This window comes from Pelophylax lessonae (assembly GCF_965119305.1).
Source record: "Pelophylax lessonae genome assembly, chromosome: 6".
Classification (NCBI taxonomy): domain Eukaryota; kingdom Metazoa; phylum Chordata; class Amphibia; order Anura; family Ranidae; genus Pelophylax; species Pelophylax lessonae.
The window spans coordinates 294813614-294832220 of NC_138773.1; the positions used below are offsets into that span (position 1 = coordinate 294813614).

Here is an 18607-nt window from a genome sequence, read left to right on the forward strand (position 1 = left end):
TATATGTCTTACTACTTTTCCCACACAGAGCTTGAGATCAAATTGCAGGCATTCCCTGCACTGCCCTGTACTGAGAGTTGAAGTCGTGGGGTGGTAAAATGATTTCGTATTACAGAGAGTCAGTAGACTCTCCTACTTGGCCCTCCAACTCCAACTCAACTCCACTTCTAGCAAGCACATGAAAACAGCCTATCACAGTAATAGACACACAATAGAGTCGGTGGGATCTGCAATAAAGTTTCCTATAATTCTTACAATGCATTTCATTGTTCCAAAGGCAAAACTGAACTTCGCTTCAATCCCATTATTCCAGGCAGCTATCATTGTATGATTATCAAAAATAAGTCATGAAAGCAATTTGGGGAAAAAAGTGCCGTCTCACAAATCTGGATAGCAAACATCACAGTTAAGAGATCTGGAGCGTTTATAAATGTATAATGACAAAATGATAAAATTGCAAATCTTTAAAATGACACCTTTGTTTTCCTCTGACTTTTCTTTCTTCTAAAAGTACAGTTTGAACTTGTTAAATATCACAGAGCTTTCAGGGGGTCTCGGAGATAATCGCTCCCGGCAGGGTGGAATTTTGCTGTTTCTTTGTGATATAACGTACCTGCTATTTCCACAGAACATTTTTTTTTTTTACCCTCGTAACCTTTGAGGTTTTGTTCTGTAGGTTTAAAAGCAGAGTATTTAAAGCAGAAAATTGTCTGGCGGTAATTAAATTGCTGCTAAAGGATCAACATCTACACAATAGAGATGGGAGGCTTATACAATGAATGCCTTTTCTGCCGAGGAATTTAAAATAAAAAATGTTTTTGGCGGAAAACAAAAATGTTCCCCTAGGTAAATTAGGTATTGCAAATATTTTTGTACTTGCGTTACCTTATGTGCATATTATTTTTTTCTATGTGTGTATATTTTATAAATCATAGACTTTTTTTATGTACTCCTTCTGTCCAAAGTACACTATATTACCAAAAGTATTGGGCTGCCTGCCCTTACACGCACATGAACTTTAAAGGCGTCTTATGGCACTTTTCCACTGCAAGTACCGGCTCGGCTCTACTCGGCCCTGCTTGGCCCGGTTTGCTTTTCCACTGCTGGTACCGCATGGTACGGTGTTGGAACAGTTTGGTACGGTACGGTATGGTTTGCTTTTCCACTAAAGTAGTACTAAAGTTAAGTGGGTGGGATAACAATGATTCTCTGACCAATCAGTGGCTAGTAGTGACTGCATGCAAAGTATTGTGGGATATGGTACCGGTATGGTACCACTTGGAACCACAATCGAGGTGGTACTGTTTTTAAGAGCCGTACCGTTCGGTTCCATGCAGTGGAAAAGCACCGCCGTACCGTACCGAACCGTTCCTACACCTTACCATGCGGTACCAGCAGTGGAAAAGCACAAAAGCAAGCCGAACCGTTCGGTTCCATGCAGTGGAAAAGCACCATTAGTCCATAGGGTTCAATATCAAGTTGGCCCACCCTTTGCAGCTATAACAGAATATACTCTTTTGGGAGAGCTGTCAACAAGGTTTAGGAGTGTGTCTATAGGAATGTTTGACCATTCTTCCAGAAGCACATTTGTGAGGTCAGACACTGATGTTGGAGAGAAGACCTCGCTCGCATTCTCCACTCTAATTCATCTCAAATGTGTTCTATCCAATTGAGGTCAGGACTCTGTGTAGGCCAGTCAAGTTCCTCTACCCCACACTCGCTCATCCATGTCTTTATGGACCTTGCTTTGTGCACTGGTGCGCAGTCATGTTGGAACAGGAAGGAGCCATCCCCAAACTGTTCCCATAAAGTTGGGAACATGAAATTGTCCAAAATGTCTTGATATGCCAAGCCCAGCTCCTGAAAAACAACCCCACGCCATAATCCCCACCTCCACCAAATGATTTGGACCAGTGCACAAAGCACATGACATGGTGAGCTAGTTTGGGGTGGAGGAACTTGACTGGCCTGCACAGAGTGCTGACTTCAACCCAATAGAACACCTTTGGGATGAATTAGAGCAGAGACTGCAAGTGAGGCCTTCTCTCCAACATCAGTGACTCACCTCAGAAATGCACTTCTGTAAGACTGGTCAAACAATCCCATAGACACACTCCTAAACCTTGTTGAAGAGTTTAATCTGTTATAGCTGCAAAGGGGGTGCCAACTCAATATTGACTAAGACTGGGATACTAGGGATGATCAAAGGTTCGGGTCGACCATCGGTTCGACCCGAACATTGACTGTTCGAAATTCGGCCGAATTCCGAACTTTTTGCGGTAAAAGTTCGGAATTCGGCACCAGAACCGCCCAAAATGCAATGGGTCAGGAAGTGGGCTTTAAAAGCCCGTGATTGGACCAGAAATGTGAGTAAAAGCCAATTGAGGGGGCAGGAGTCTGTTAGGAATGTGATTGGAGTGACTAGGGGGTCCAGAGGCCAATCAGTAGTGAATACGCCCCCCAGTATATAACATAGCCCCGCCAAATCTCTAGCACTGTAATACAGGGGCTGTGGAAGAGAGTGGAAGCAGTTCCGTTACTCCTGCTGCAAAAGTATAATTTAGCAATTATAAGTGTGAGGAAAGGGATATGCAGTGTAGTTAGGGTACTATATACCACTATAGTTAGATTCAAAAATATAGTTTCTGTAGGGAAAGTGTTAAGTGTCAGGGTGACCGTAGTGTAGTTTAGGGTGAACTGACTCTGACTGCTATGCCAGGGTGACCGAACTCATCCATGTCAGGGTGACCGCCAGAAGAAAAAGATCATTTAGTAGAGCAGGGATGGGGCTCCGCTCCTTTCACACCTGGGCATTTTTGTTGCAGGCGTTTATTGGGCATTTTTTGGGCATCTTTGGAGGCAGGTATGACATCTGAACTTCTGTATAGGGGTATATATACACACACACATATAGGTGTGAAAGGAGCGGAACCCCATCCCTGCAAATAATTTCATTAGCGCAGGAATGGGGTTCCGCTCCTTTCACACCTAAATGTGTGTATGTGTATATATACACATATGTGTGTGTGTATATATACCCCTACACAGAAGTTCAGATGTCATGTCTGCCTCCAAAGACGCCCAAAAAATGCCCAATAAACGCCTGCAACAAAAACGCCCAGGTGTGTTGTTTCAGGCGTTTATTGGGCATTTTTTGGGCGTCCTTGGAGGCAGGCATGACATCTGAACTTCTGTAAAGGTATGTATACACACACACATACATACATATATATATATATATATATATATATATATATATATATACACATACACACATATAGGTGTGAAAGGAGCGGAACCCCATCCCTGCAACAAATAATTTCATTAGCGCAGGGATGGGGTTCCGCTCCTTTCACACCTATAGTGTATGTGTGTATATATATATATATATATATATATATGTATATGTATGTATGTATGTATGTGTGTGTGTGTATATATATATATATATATGTGTGTGTGTATATATACCCCTATACAGAAGTTCAGATGTCATGCCTGCCTCCAAAGACGTCCAAAAAATGCCCAATAAACGCCTGAAACAAAAACGCCCAGGTGTGAAAGGAGCGGAACCCCATCCCTGCGCTAATAAAAATTCTAAGAAAATTATCTTTTTTTTCTGGTTCTGGACATGCTACAGAGCTGAAACTTCACAGGTACACTTCTGAGACCCCCCCAGACACTAAATCCAAAGAAATCTCTTTTTTTTTTTTCAATAATTTGTTCAATAATTGGCTCTCTATCAAAAATGACAATTTTTAAGAACTTTTTTTTTGTGTTTTTAGTAGACCCTGGGGCATGACCCAGAACCCTAGGCACTTTTTAGTGGCATTTATTGGGTTTTAGGGCTTCAAAATTGTGTTTTTTGATTACCGAAGTTCGGGTCCCATTGATTTCAATGTGGTTCTGGAATCCGGACCCGAACTTTCGGTAAGTTCGGGTGTTTTGGCCGAACCAAACTTTTCAAAAGTTCGATCATCCCTATGGGATACCATTAAAGTTCATGTGCGTGTAAAGGCAGGTACCCCAATACTTTTGGTAATACAGTGTATCTTCAGTAGGAACACAAATTAAAGTGACACGGGAATTCTGATTTCAAAAATAATATAAAATATATATTCAAGTATGTATTCTTAAATCAAAAAAGTGTCTTCTATTGCCTTCAGGCTCCTCTAAACCTCCAAATTCCTCTTTTGTGCTGCCGTGTTCTGACTTCCTTTTAGAGGATGGCTACGTTTGCTCTCCATGGTCCCCCTGTTTGTAGGAACGTAGCCATCCTCTCTTACTTGTCCCCAGCATGGACCTTCTTGATATGGTGGGCTTCAAGCATACTTCCCAACTTTCTGAGATAGGAATGAGGGACACCTATTATCAAAAGTATGTAGGCATAGGACACACCCCCTGCCACACCCCCCACTTAAGGGAGAATTGTACAAAAAAAATAATTGGTTGCCACTTCTGGACCGGAAGGTTTTACCCCCTTAATGACCAGGCCATTTTTTGCGATGCGACACTGCATTACTTTGGTAATCTGGTTGATTCTGTCAGTCTCCTTTCTTCCTTGTCCTAAACTAGTGGTCTCCAAACTACAGCCTGGGGGCCGGATGCTTGCCTTTATCTGGCCCTTGGGGCACTATTCCCTCCACTGACATCAATAACGGGGCACTTTTCTTCCTACTAACATCAGTGAGGGGACACTATTCTGACACCAATGATGGGACAGTATTCCCCCACTGACGCCAATGATGGGGCACTATTTCTCTCACTGACACAAATGATTGGACATTGTTACCAATGCTAGGACCATAATATGATTTCATTTAATGTTAGCTGTAAGCAACAAACGCATACGGGAAATATAAAAACACTTAACTTTAAGATTTAAAATTTTCCAAGGATGAGGGCAGCTCTCCAAGACTTAGACTGGGAGGGAATATTGGCATAGATGAACACAGAACAGAAATGGGAATTCTTCAAAAATACTGTATGCAAACTCACTGCAAAGTATATTCCCATAGGCAATAAGACTAAAGACTAAAAATAAAACCTATGTGGCTCATGGCCAATGTTAAAAAAAGCTATAAATAATAAAAAAGAGCTTTTAAAAAATATAAAAATGAAGGAACACCAGGGCTCGAGTGCTGCGGGAACGTATGGGAACGGCATTCCTGTACTTTTTCTACAGCAGGAACGCCGTTCCCATTAGCAGCCGTGTCCAAGTCCCCCCGACACTATCCCAGCGCCACCTCCTGCTCTGAGATGGCAGGTCGGTAAGCTCAGATTGCGGGTTTCCGACCCCCCATCGCAGAGCACAGTATGAGGAAAGGACCTGGCACTAGAGGAAGCAGAGCTGATGCTTCCTGTATAGCGCCGGCTCCTATTGCAGGCAGAGTGATACCAAATGCACTCCGCCTGTGACAGGAGCAATACAGGAAGCATCAGCTCTGCTGGTGAGAGAGGGAAGTAGAGAGAGAGAAAGAGAGAGAGGAGGGATGGAGAGGTAGAGAGAGAGAGAGAGATGGGGGCAGGAGAGGTAGAAGGAGAGAGATGAAAAAGAGAGAGAGAGGAAGGAAAGAGAGGTAGGAAGAGAGAGAGTGAGAGAGATGAGAAAGAGAGATAGATATAAAGATATATATATATATATATATATATATATATATATATATATACACAGTATCTCACAAAAGTGAATACACCCCTTACAAAACAGGCCTCACCATGATGGACCAAAGGAGCTGAGTGCTCAGCGTCAGATCCAGAGGTTTTCTTTGGGAAATAGACGTATGAGTGCTACCAGCATTGCTGCAGAGGTTGAAGGTGTGGGGGGTCAGCCTGTCAGTGATCAGACCATACACCGCACACTGCATAAAATTGGTCTTCATAGCTGTCGTCCCAGATAGAAGTACCGTATTTATCTGCGTATAGCACGCACTTTTTCCTCCTAAAAATGGAGGAAAAAGCAATAGTGTGTGTTATACGCCGATATTAAAAAAAAAAAAAGACCAGAAAGCAGCACCGAGAGCAGAAGGGGGCAAGCCAGGCCGAGGAGAAGGAAGGACGAGCTGTCATAGGAAGTCCCGTCTCCTCTGCCGAGACATGTGACATCTATCATAGGTGGAACTTCCGATGACAACGAGCGCTCGTTCTCCGTTCTCCTCGGCCCGGCCCTTCCCCCTTCTGCTCTTGCTAAAGAAGCTAAAGGGTAAAGGTGATGGACTGGCCAGGCATGTCTCCAGACCTAAACCATATTGAGCATCTGTGGGGCATCCTCGAACGGAAGGTTGGGAGTGCAAGGTCTCTAACATTCACCAGCTCCGTGATGTCGTCATGGAGAAGTGGAAGAGGACTCCAGTGGCAACCTGTGAAGCTCTGGTGAACTCCATGCCCAAGAGGGTTAAGCCAGTGCTGGAAAATAATGGTGGCCATACAAAATATTGACACTTTGGTCCCAATTTGGACATTTTGACTTAGGGGTGTACCCACTTTTGTTGCCAGCAGTTTAGACATTAATGGCTGTGTGTTGAGTTATTTTGAGGGGACAGCAAATTTACACTGTTATACAAGCTGTACACTCACTACTTTACATTGTAGCAAAGTGTCATTTCTTCAGTGTTGTCACATTAAAAGATATAAAAACATATTTACAAATATTTGAGGGGTGTACTCACTTTTGTGAGATACTGTATATATATATATATAGAGAGAGAGGGAGAAAGATGGAAATAGAGCAATATAAAGAGACAGATGGAAGGAGAGAGAGGGTGGGAGGAATAGTGACCCATTATTTGTATTAGTGGGATCATTGGGATCATTGGAAGAAACAGGGCCCCGTTGTTGGTGTCAGTGGGAGGAATAATGCCTATCGTTAGTGTCAGTGGCAGGAATTATGCCCTACTGTTGGTGTCAGTGTACTATTGGTGTCAGTGGAAGAAACAGGGCCCCATTCTTTATATTAGTGGGAGAAAAAATGCCCCAAAATGAGTGTCAGTGGAAGGAATAGTGCCTCATATCATTGGGAGGAATAGTGCCCCAGGGGCTGGATAAAGGCTAGTTATGGGCCACAATTTGGAGACTACTGGTCTAGATCTAGAAGAACATATAATCAGAGGACTGGGAAGGGGGGCAGGGTGGCTATTGCCCCCCGGGCCACTCTGATGTCAGGTAAAAAGGCTGCACTCCAGGGCTGCATTAATGTAGGGGCCAGACACACTGTATACAGCTGCTAATCAGTGATACACAATGTTTTATTTGCAGAGCTGCAGCGGAGCGGTATAATGGCACTTTTCCACTGCAAGTACCGGCTCAGCTCTACTCGGCCCTGCTTGGCCCAGTTTGCTTTTCCACTGCTGGTACCGCATGGTATAGTGTCGGAACGGTTCGGTACGGTACGGTATGGTTTGCTTTTCCACTAAAGTAGTACTAAAGTTAAGTGGGTGGGATAACAACGATTCTCTGACCAATCAGTGGCTAGTAGTGACTGCATGCAAAGGATTGTGGGATATGGTACCAGTTTGGTACCTGTTGGAACCACAATCGAGTAGGTACTGTTTTTTCAGAGCCATACCGTACCGTACCGTTCGGTTCCATGCAGTGGAAAAGCAAACCTATACCGTACCGTACCGAACCGTTCCGACCCTATACCATGTGGTACCAGCAGTGGAAAAGCACAAAGCGTGCCGAACCGGTACGGTTCCATGCAGTGGAAAAGCGCCATAAGTGTGCAGAGTATGCTCAAGCACCCAGCCGGCACAATACTAACACAGTCACTTCCCTGTCAGGCAGAGTGATCTCCGCTCAACAGGAGCTTCCTAGGCCCCGCCTGGTGTGATGTCATGTATTTTTGTTAAACCTCCATTGTTGCTATTAACATTAAATTATGTTACCACATTGCATCATGTTTGTCTTGCTTCAAAACATCAATATCCATTATAAAACTAGGTGGGCATGGATGGTGAGCTGATTTGATGGTTCAATGGGCCACTTGACTGAACTTGCCCCCCTAGGCCTAAGGCTGCCTGCCCTCCCCTGCATATAATCCATCCTGCAAGCTAGCTTCCGTTTCAGATTCCCTGGACTTCGTGGGGATTCTCCCATCTCTAATCCCATAAGTGATCCCAACAGTGTAGTATAGAAGATATATTTGTCAAATTATGGCAGGTTTGTATACTATTAAATGTAACACATGAAGCACCTGAGCACAAGTCAAAAGCTAATCTCTCAGCTGTCAGAAGTGTTTATTGCATAGTAAATTAGCAAACTGGCAAGTGAATACAAGCCTGTAGAGCACTTTATAGATGACACTTTTAAATGATTTCTTTGGCTTGGAGAAATTTAAATTAAATTCACTTTGCTTCTGGAGCTGCAAACCACTTCTCTATTTTTCACTTGTAGTAAAGTTAATGTGTGCTGACACTGCTCCTTTCCACCTTAGAGGAGACGAACAACGGACGCAATGTAGTTTATCGACCTGGCAGCGATCTCCTGAGCACACCGCAAAGCAGAAGAAAGTTACCAATCTTGTTAAAGAACCGATTGTTTAGTGATAGCTTTGTAATATAGAAGATTCTTTTTGTATAGCTAATCAGGCAAAAGTTAAAGGGAAACTGCCATTTATACAAGGATCGCAAGTATACCAGATTGTGATATACTGTATTTATTAACTGTATTTATTAACCACTTAAGCCCCGGAAGATTTTACCCCCTTCCTGACCAGGGCCTATTTTGCGATTTGGCACTGCGTGATTTTAATGGACGATTGCGCGATCGTGCGACGCTGTACCTTTTTTTCCCACAAACAGAGCTTTCTTTTGGTGGTATTTGATCACCTGTGCGATTTTTTGATCACGTGCTATAAACAAAAAAAGAGCGTCAATTTTGCAAAAATAACAATATTTTTCACATTTTTTTATATGCAATTCCCCAAAAAAATGTAAAAATCAAAATTTAACATTTTAGGCCAATTTGTTTTATGCTACATATGTTTGGTAAAAAAAAATTGCAAAAAGCGTATTTTGATTGGTTTGCGCAAAAGTTATTGCGTTTACTAACTAAGGGAAAGATTCTTGTCATTTTGTTGTTTTTTTTTTTTTTAATAAATGTAATGGCGGCGATCTGCGATTTTTTTTGCGGGACTGCGACATTGCGGCGGACAGATCGGACCCTTGACTGATATTTTTGACACTTTTGGGGTTACCAGTGACATTTCTACAGTAATCAGTGCTATATATATGCACTGTTACTGTAAAAATACACTGGTAGTGAAGGGGTTAACTTTATTTGGGAGGGAGGGGCTGTGTGTGTCCCTAGGGGCGTGCTTTCTACTGTGATTGGCTGTGGCTTGAGCTGTAAGGACACTGATCAACGGATCTACATAGTAGATCCATGTGATCAGTGTCTTTACAGCGAGGAGAATGACAGGCAGCTTGTTTACACAAGCTGCCTGACATTCTCCCTCTCCCCCGCCGATCGCCGAGTGGCTGGCGGACATCGGGTCCGCTGGTCACACGCGCGGGGGGGTCAGTGACCACGCGGGAGCGGGAGCGCGCCTCCGGGGCGCGCGCTCGCTCCCTAGACCCTCACAAGCAAGCAACGTAGCCCTACGTTAGTTTGCCTGTGAGGGGCTGACCGCCGACGTAGATAGTCGTGCGGCGGTCGGCAAGTGGTTAATGCTGCCTGGATAAAAGCAAGGCAAACAAGGCAGACCGCCGTTCTGTCACAGATGAACACAGGGATCCTGTGTTCCTGCTATTCAGGAACACAGGTCTCTATGTTCATCTAGTGAGTCCATCCCCCACACAGTTGGCAAGCACCCCCTGGAGGCACACCTAACCCTTTGATCGCCCCTGGTGTTAGCCCCTTTCCTGCCAGTGTCATTGGTACAGTAACAGTGCAAATTTTTAGCACTGATTACTGTAGTAATGTCACTGGCCCCCTCAAAAGTGTCATAAAATGTAATTTGGGTGTCCGATCTGTCTGCTGCAATGTCGCAGTCCCGCTAGAAATCGCTGATCGCCGCCTTTACTAGTAAAAAAATGTATAAAAAAGTAAAAATGCCATAAATCTTTCCCCTAGTTTGTAGACGCGATAACTTTTGTGCACACCAATCAATTTACACTTGTTTGGATTTTTTTTTTACTAAAAATATGTGGCAGAATACATATTGGCCTAAAATTATGAAAACATTTGATTTTTAGAAAAATTTTATTGGGTGTGTTTTATAGCAGAATGTAAAAAATATTGTATTTTATTTTTTTTCAGAATTATGGCTCTTTTTTTGTTTATAAAAATGCAGAGGTGATCAAATACCACCAAAAGAAAGCTCTATTTGTGGGGGGGAAAAAAAGAACATAAATTGTATTTGGGTACAGCGTCGCACGGCCGCGCAATTGTCAGTTAAATTAACGCAGTGTCGCATCGCAAAAAATGGCCTGGGTCATTAAGGGGGTAAAACCTTCTAGACCAGAAGTGGCAATCAATTATTTTTTTGTACAATTCTCCCTTAAGTGGGGGATGTGGCAGGGGGTGTGTCCTATGCCTACATACATTTTATAATAGGTGTCCCTCGTTCCTATTTCAGAAAGTTGGGGGGTATGCTTGAAGCCCACCATATCAAGAAGGTCCTTGCTGGGGACAAGCAAGAGGATGGTACCGTTCCTACAAATAGGGGGACCATGGAGAGCAAACGTAGCCATCCTCTAAAAGGAAGTCAGATCACAGCAGCAAAAAAGAGGAATTTGGAGGTTTAGAGGAGCCTGAAGGCAATAGAAGGCACTTTTTTGATTTAAGAATACATACTTGAATATATATTTTTATATTATTTTTGAAATCAGAATTTAGTGTCACTTTAATTTGTGTTCCTACTGAAGATACACTATATTACCAAAAGTATTGGGACGCCTGCCTTTACGCACACATGAACTTCAATGCCATTCAAGTCTTAGTCCGTAGGGTTCAATATTGAGTTGGCCCACCCTTTGCAGCTATAACAGCTTCAACTCTTCTGGGAAGGCTGTCCACAAAGTTTAGGAGTGTGTCTATGGGAATGTTTGATCATTCTTCCAGAAGCGCATTTGTGAGGTCAGGCACTGATGATGGAGAGAAGGCCTGGCTCGCAGTCTCTGCTCTAATTCATCCCAAAGGTGTTCTATAAGGTTGAGGTCAGGAATCTGAGGCCAGTCAAGTTCCTCCACCCCAAGCTCGCTAATCCATGTGTTTTATAAACCTTTCTTTGTGCACTGGTCCAAATCATTTGGTGGAGGGGAGATTATGGTGTGGAGTTGTTTTTCAGGGTTGAGCTTGGCCCCTTAGTTCCACTGAAGAGAACTCTTAAAGCGGTTGTAAACCCAGGAAAAAAAAAAAAAAAAACAAACCCTGCAAGACAAAGGCATAATGAGCTAGTATGCATTGCATACTAGCTCATTATGAATTACTTACCTTAGAACGAAGCCCCGTCACGGACCCCCGGACACCGCTGCGGACGCTGACATGATCCCACGGCGTCTCTTCCGGGTTCGGCAGCTCCGGCGCTGTGATTGGTCGGAGCTGCGATGACGTCACTCTCGCGCATGCTGCCGGCAAGGGAAACTGAAGGTCCGCGGCTGCATGCGCTGCAAATATCTCCTAAACCGTGCCGGTTTAGGAGATATTAATTGTACCTACAGGTAAGCCTTATCATAGGCTTACCTGTAGTTAAAAGTTAAAAAAATCGTGATACTACCACTTTAAGGCTTCAGCATACCAAGACATTTTGGAAAATGTCATGCTCCCAACTTTGCGGGAACATTTTGGGGTTGGCCCTTCCTGTTCCAACATGACTGCGCACCAGTGCACAAACAAGGTCCATAAAGACATGGGTGAGTGAGTTTGGGGTGGAGGAGCTTGAAGGGCCTGCACAGAGTTCTGACGTCAACCTCATAGAACACTTTTGGGATGAATTAGAGCGGAGACTGCGAGTCAGGTCTGGAAGAATGGTCAAACATTCACATAGACACACTCCTAAACCTTTTGGACAGCCTTCCTAGAAGAGTTGAAGCTGTTATAGCTGCAAAGGGTGGGCCACCTCAATATCGAACCCTACGAACTAAAGCCTCGTACACACGCGTCGAAAATCGGCAGGGAATTTTCGTCCGACGACCGATCTGCCGATTTTCGGCTTGTTAGTATGTTCTGACAACCGACTCCGATTTTTCAGCCGAAAAAAAACCTGGTGTGCAGGCTATAAAATTTTTGTCTGCCGTCAAAATACGGCCGATTTTCGTGCAGTCAGTACAGATTTCGACAGGGAAAAATCTAATGAGCAAGACTGGGCATGCTCAGAGAAGAAAGAACACAAAGAAAGCAAACCAACACATGACATCACTTCTAAAGTAGAATTTTGTCGGGCGAGAAAATTTGTGTGCAGTCTAGGCACATTCCAACCAACAAAACACAACTCTGGACAAAAGACGGAAGATCGGTCGGCCGGTAATCGTTGCGTGTGTACGGGGCTTTAGAATGGGATGCCATTTGAGTTCATGTGCGTATAAAGACAGGTGTCACAATACTTCTGGTAATATACTTAACATTATGGATTATCTTTAACATTCTCTACTAATTAGACTTCCAGAATCATTGTCACAGGCATATGTACACAGATGGTGCCTGGAGCCACAATGTGTTCCTATATAGGCTGCTAAATGTGACTTGTTTTTTGCGTTACATCAGAGAGCACGCGTTGTCCCCGCCATGCTGTGTGGGATGTCACTTAATAAGAGTCATGGTTTGTGAAGATGACAGATCTCTCCGGATTCAGGTCCTTCCCTTCACACAGTGTGAGATGGCTTACTTCCCAGCAAGCATCGGCTTGTAAATCGTCACTTTAAAATGGTTTCTTTTTAAGTGCTAGACAAAGTTTGACTCTTTATTGTATATCAGTCGGATGCATGGGGCAAGTTACTATGGAGATGAAAAGAACAGACTTTGCCGTGTCATATCCACTGCATCGCACTGCCGTCTACAAGACATCTCATTTATCTCTTTGTATCTATAGAAGGGCTCCATATACACTTAGCAGACCTATTCTTTTTATTTCTAGTTTGTAAACCAATCAAGAGACCGTAAATCTAAGAAAATCAAGCCAAATGTCAGCCATTTGAAGCAGTACTGTTTTTTTTTTGTTTTTTTTCTACTGCCAAATTAACGGCGGAAAGATATAAGCTGCAATTAGAGTACATTTCTGACATTTCTACAGAAAACAATAAGAGATGAAAGGAAACCTCTTCCGACACGGAGGCTGCCATTGTTGACCTCCTTTTGAAAATTGTACTTTTCTGGCTGACAATTCTTTCTGAAGTGTGGAAGGAAAGGAGTGCCTTAAACGATTAAAGTAGAGCTAAAGGCAAGCGGTTTTTTATTTTGCATAGAGTAAGGGAAGGTTATAACCGCTATCAGTTTCTTTTTTTTTTGCCACCTGTGTACCATTGGGGAGATTTCCCTTCACTCCCTGTCCCATAGCCAAAACAAGAAGTCCCTCACAAATGAAGGAATCAATGGTTGTCACCATTTTGGAAGATTTCCACCAGAGGCGTAACTAGAACCTTCAGGGCCCCGATGCAAGAAACCATGAAGGGCCCCCCAGACCCCTGGCCGGGGCCCTTCCCTTCAAGCCCGGGGCTCTTCCCACTAATCCTGGGGCTCTTTAATCTCATTGCATGGCCTTTTATTATGGTCCCGCATCAGGATCCTTTCACAAGTTCTGAAGTGGGCCCCCTTCCTGCAATCTTGGGGCCTCCCCACAGTGGTGAAATGCCAGGGCCCGGTCGCAAGTGTGACCTTTGAGATCCTAGAAGTTCACCCACTGGTTTGCTACTGGGCCCCCTGGAGCATGGGGCCCGGTAGCGATTGCAACCCCTGTAGTTAAGCCCCTGATTTCCACTCTATTCCTGTTCTGGTGACAACCAAAAATTTTAGATTTTCTTTCACTTTCAGTCTTGGTGATAATGTAGAGAGGATGAATCTCCCTTAACAAGGACACAGACAGCAATACAAACCTGATAGGTGTTTTAATCTCTCTCCACTCTATCCAATACTATAAAATAAAGTTTTGCCTTTAATTATACCTTAATTCACAAGGATGTTGAGTGCAAATCATCATCTTTTATTATAAACTGACAGCCAACACATTTCAGCGGCAAACAAAATCCCACTTTTACGGGACTGTCATGTAGAAAAAAAATATATATAATAGACATTTAAAGAGGAACTAAAACCTATACTTCCTGCTGGGAATGTACAGTAACTGTCACATCTGTCAAACCATCAAATGGTTGGTGTTATTACTGATCACATGTGCAGCATCATTGTAGGAAAAGATCAAACAGATGGCAAGATGGCAGCTTCCTTGGCTGAAAAGGATAGGAAAGGAGGATTTAGTTCCACTTTATCCACTTAAGCCCCGTAGGAATTTGGCTGCTCAAAGACCAGGCCCTAGTTTGCGATTCGGCACTTAATGACTTTAACGGACAATTGCACGGTCATGCGACGCTGTACCCAAATAAAATTGACGTCCTTTTTTCCCCACAAATAGAGCTTTCTTTTGGTGGTATTTGATCACCTGTGCGATTTTTATTTTTTGCGCTATAAACAAAAAAAGAGCGACAATTTTGAAAAATAACAATATTTTTCACATTTTTTTATATGAAATTCTCAAAAAAAATGTAAAAATCAAAATTTTTTAACATTTTAGGCCAATTTGTTTTCTGCTACATATGTTTGGTAAAAAAAATCGCAATAAGCGTATTTTGATTGGTTTGCGCAAAAGTTATTGCGTTTACTATCTACAGGAAAGATTTACGTCATTTTTATTGTTTTTTCTTTTTTTACTAGTAATGGCTGCGATCTGCGATTTTTTTTTTTTTTGCGGGACTGCGACATTGCAGCGGACAGATCGGACCCCTAACTGACATTTTTGACACTTTTGGGAGTACCGTTGACATTACTACAGTAATCAGTGCTATAAATATGCACTGGAGCATCTTCTGAGAAGGGTTGTAGAAAATCCCCATACAAGTTCACTGCAGTTAGCTAAAGAAGTAGAAAGCCAAACCGGGGTGATTGTTTCCCATGACACAATATGGCATACACTGCAGAGGAATGGCATGCATGGGTGTCGACCCAAAAGGAAGCCTGTCCTAAAGCCTATGCACAAAAAAGTCCACCTAAAATTCGCCGGGGCCCATGCTGAAAAAGAAGATGACTACTGAGACCAAAATAAATGTTTTTGGAACTAACGGCGTCAAAACCGCATGATGTCCCAAAGGTGAGGAGTACAAAGTAAAATGCATGGTGCCTACAGTGAAACATGGTGGTGGCAGTGTCCTTCTGTGGGGCTGCATGAGTGCTGCTGGTGTCAGGGAGCAGCTGCATTTCATTGATGGTATCATGATGGTATCATGAATTCACCGATGTACTGCTCTATATTGAAAGAGAAGATGATACCATCACTCCGTGCCCTTGGTCGTTGCGTACTTTTCCAACATGACAATGATCCAAAACACACATCGAAGGCCACTTTTGTTTTTTTGAAGAACAGGGTGAAAGTGATTCAGTGGCCAAGTTTATCAGCTGATCTGAACCCATTCGAACACCTACGGGGAATTCTGAAGAGAGACAAGCTGAGCTTCACTCTCCATCCAGCATCTAGGCTCTAAAAGAGGCTGTTTTTGAAGAATAGAAAAAATAAATGTTGTAATATCTCGCCAACTTGTTCATTCCATGCCTAGACGACTTGGCGCTGTTCTTACAAATCATGGAGGTCATACAAAATACTAGATGGAGTCATTTCTGTTGTGGGGTTTAATCAATTTTGCATCAATTATTTGAATAAAACTGAAGATTTTATAATCTAAGTTATATTATTAACCTTACTTTTATGTAATGAGCCAAACAAATGTTCTATAAAACTCAGTTTTGTCAAACTTTTGTAAATTGTTCTTGTGTTCATTGAGATATTGATTAAAGTCTTACTTTTCAAAGGGGCGTACTCATTTGTGCTGAGCATTGTTTTTATTAAATAATGAAGGGGGATTTTTTTTTTTACCTCTGAAACATGTTGGCTATCAGCTTATTGTAACAAATGATCATTTACCCAGTTAGTTGACAAAAAGATAACTCTATTTTAGGAGCAGCAGGATCTGCTATCCCAATCAGCACATTTGTCCAAGTAAGTGACTCACTGCGTCAACCAGGTGAGGAGTAGGAAAACAAGTGTGTCTTGACTACAGTCAAGCATGGTGGTGGGGATGTCATGGTCTGGGGCTGCATGAGTGCTGCCGGCACTGGGGAGCTACAGTTCATTGAGGGAACCATGAATGCCAGCATATATTGTGACATACTGAAGCAGAGCATGATCCCCTCCCTTCGGAGACTGGGCCGCAGGGCAGTATTCCAACATGATAACGTCCCCAAATACACCTTCAAGACGACCACTGCCCTGCTAAAGAAGCTGAGGGTAAAGGTGATGGACTGGCCAAGCATGGCTCCAGATCTAAACCCTATTGAGTATCTCTGGGGCATCCTCAAATATGGAAACCTGTGAAGCTCTGGTGAACTCCATGCCCAAGAGGGTTAAGGCAATGCTGGAAAATAATGGTGGCCATAGAAAATACTGACACTTTGGGCCCAATTTGGACATTTTCACTTGGGGGTGTACTCACATTTGTTGCCAGCAGTTTAGACATTAATGGCTGTGTGTTGAGTTATTTTGAGGGGACAAAGTGTACTCACTTTTGTGAGATACTGTAGACACACACACACATAAATATATATATATATATATATATATATACAGTAATCCCCCGCTACATCGCGGTTCAGTTTTTGCGGTCCCGGTAATTCGCGTTTTTTTTTGTAATGTTATTTTACTATATAAATCATTAAAAATGAAAGATTTTTGTGTTTTTCATAGCTCTTGCTCTGTCTCTAAGTATCTTTTATGTGTTTAAATGAGTTTCTATTGTTTTAAAAGTGTGTTTAAAGACCTTAAAATGCTTCTACACGTACAGTGACAGTAAAAAAAATCATGCCTACAATGCATTTTAATAGGGTTTTTCTATTTCGCGGAATTTCACTTTTCGCGGCTGGGTCCGGAACGTAACCCCCGCAATGGAGGGGGGTTTACTGTATGTGTGTGTGTGTGTAAAATATTGCACATTAATGTTTTTTTTTTTTTAGTCAGCAGTGACTATTTTGTAGCCCATTTTACCACCTAATCTACAAGCCTGCTGTTTCGGAATTTAGTAGCTCAAGCTGAAATTTGCACACAGATTTGACTCAACCTTTCAGAACCTCAAACATAATTTTCTATTAGCTTGTTATTGAAGTAAATCATGCAGTAATAATGACTATTTTTAACCAAAATATGTATATCTCTATACAATGAATAGAAAAAGTGAATATTTTTCTTTTGTCTTCCAGAGATGATCTGTGTTACAGTCGGTGATCGTTCAGTAGATGTGACTGAGTGTATCAGATGGGCCGGTCCTGCTCCTCCCACAATGCAGGAATGTACGATGCCCTGCAAAGAGGATTGTGCATTCACTTCTTGGTCTAAGTTCACCACCTGCTCTGCAGACTGCATTTCATATAGAATAAGGAGGAGATCCCTGGCCGGTACGTGTTTTCTTTCCATTTCTGAGTTAGTTTGCAGGCTAAGGCTGTACATACGCTATGCCAGTTTTGTTTCTTGGGTGGTCCTGTCGCCACCCTCCTGTCTGACATTCTTCAATTAAAAAAATGAAGGAGCCCTACAAAAAATTGGCAGGAAAAACAGCAGCCACATCCAGTCAGATGCAGCCACTGTTTGGGTACAGTGGCTATACAAAGTATGTGAACCCCTTGGACTTAAAGTGGAAGTATTGTTTCTTTTTACCTTTTACCTACAGGTAAGCCTATAATAAGGCTTACCTGTAGGTATAATTAATATCTCGTAAACTGGCAGGGTTTAGGAGATATCCGTCCTGCATGCAGCCGTTGAAACCAGCGGCGCATGCGCTCTGAAGGTCCGGCGGACCTTCAGAGCTGTTTGCCGGCTCCTTGCCAGAAAGTAACTCACAGCGCCGGAGCCACCGAACCAGGAAGAGACGCCGAGGGAACATGACGGCAGTGGCGGAGCCAGAGGGTTAGCTGGGGTGTCAATTGACACCCCAGAAAATGTCCCTGCCACCCCTGTTGCCACCCCGATCCTGGCTGGCAGCGGAGAATCACAGGCAGTGGTGGGATGGGATCAGCCGGTTCGCAGAACCGGCTGATCCCTCTAAGCTGGCGGCCAGGGTCAGGGAGCAGCAAAGCAGTGCGTCCCGACTCCCGAAGCCGAGCCCGCCCATTCTGTGACAATAGCGAATGAAAATTCGCTATTGTCACATGGATCCTCCTCCGGCCAATCAGGGAGCGGGTCCTCCCGCTTCCTGATTGGCCGAATGGCAAACGCTGTGCCATTGGTCGAGGAGGCGCCGGCGGGAGGACTGAGAAGATGCAGGGAGCCGCGGACCGTCCGTGAGGTAAGTAAGCTGGTCTCACGGGGGGGACGCTGGCACTCTGCAATGATTGCGGGCAAATGCTGTGGCTGTCGCAC

The 18607-nt window shown here is 43.4% G+C and overlaps 1 protein-coding gene across 2 annotated transcripts in view; it reads left to right on the forward strand.

Annotated features, from left to right (window-relative positions):
- Positions 1-18607, forward strand: part of THSD7B (thrombospondin type 1 domain containing 7B) — a 925167-nt gene that overhangs the window by 595400 nt on the left and 311160 nt on the right. For both annotated transcript variants that reach the window (XM_082260936.1, XM_082260935.1), the window contains exon 14: positions 17452-17646. In XM_082260936.1, the coding sequence (XP_082117062.1) occupies positions 17452-17646 (195 nt within the window). The remainder of the gene's footprint in view (positions 1-17451; positions 17647-18607) is intronic.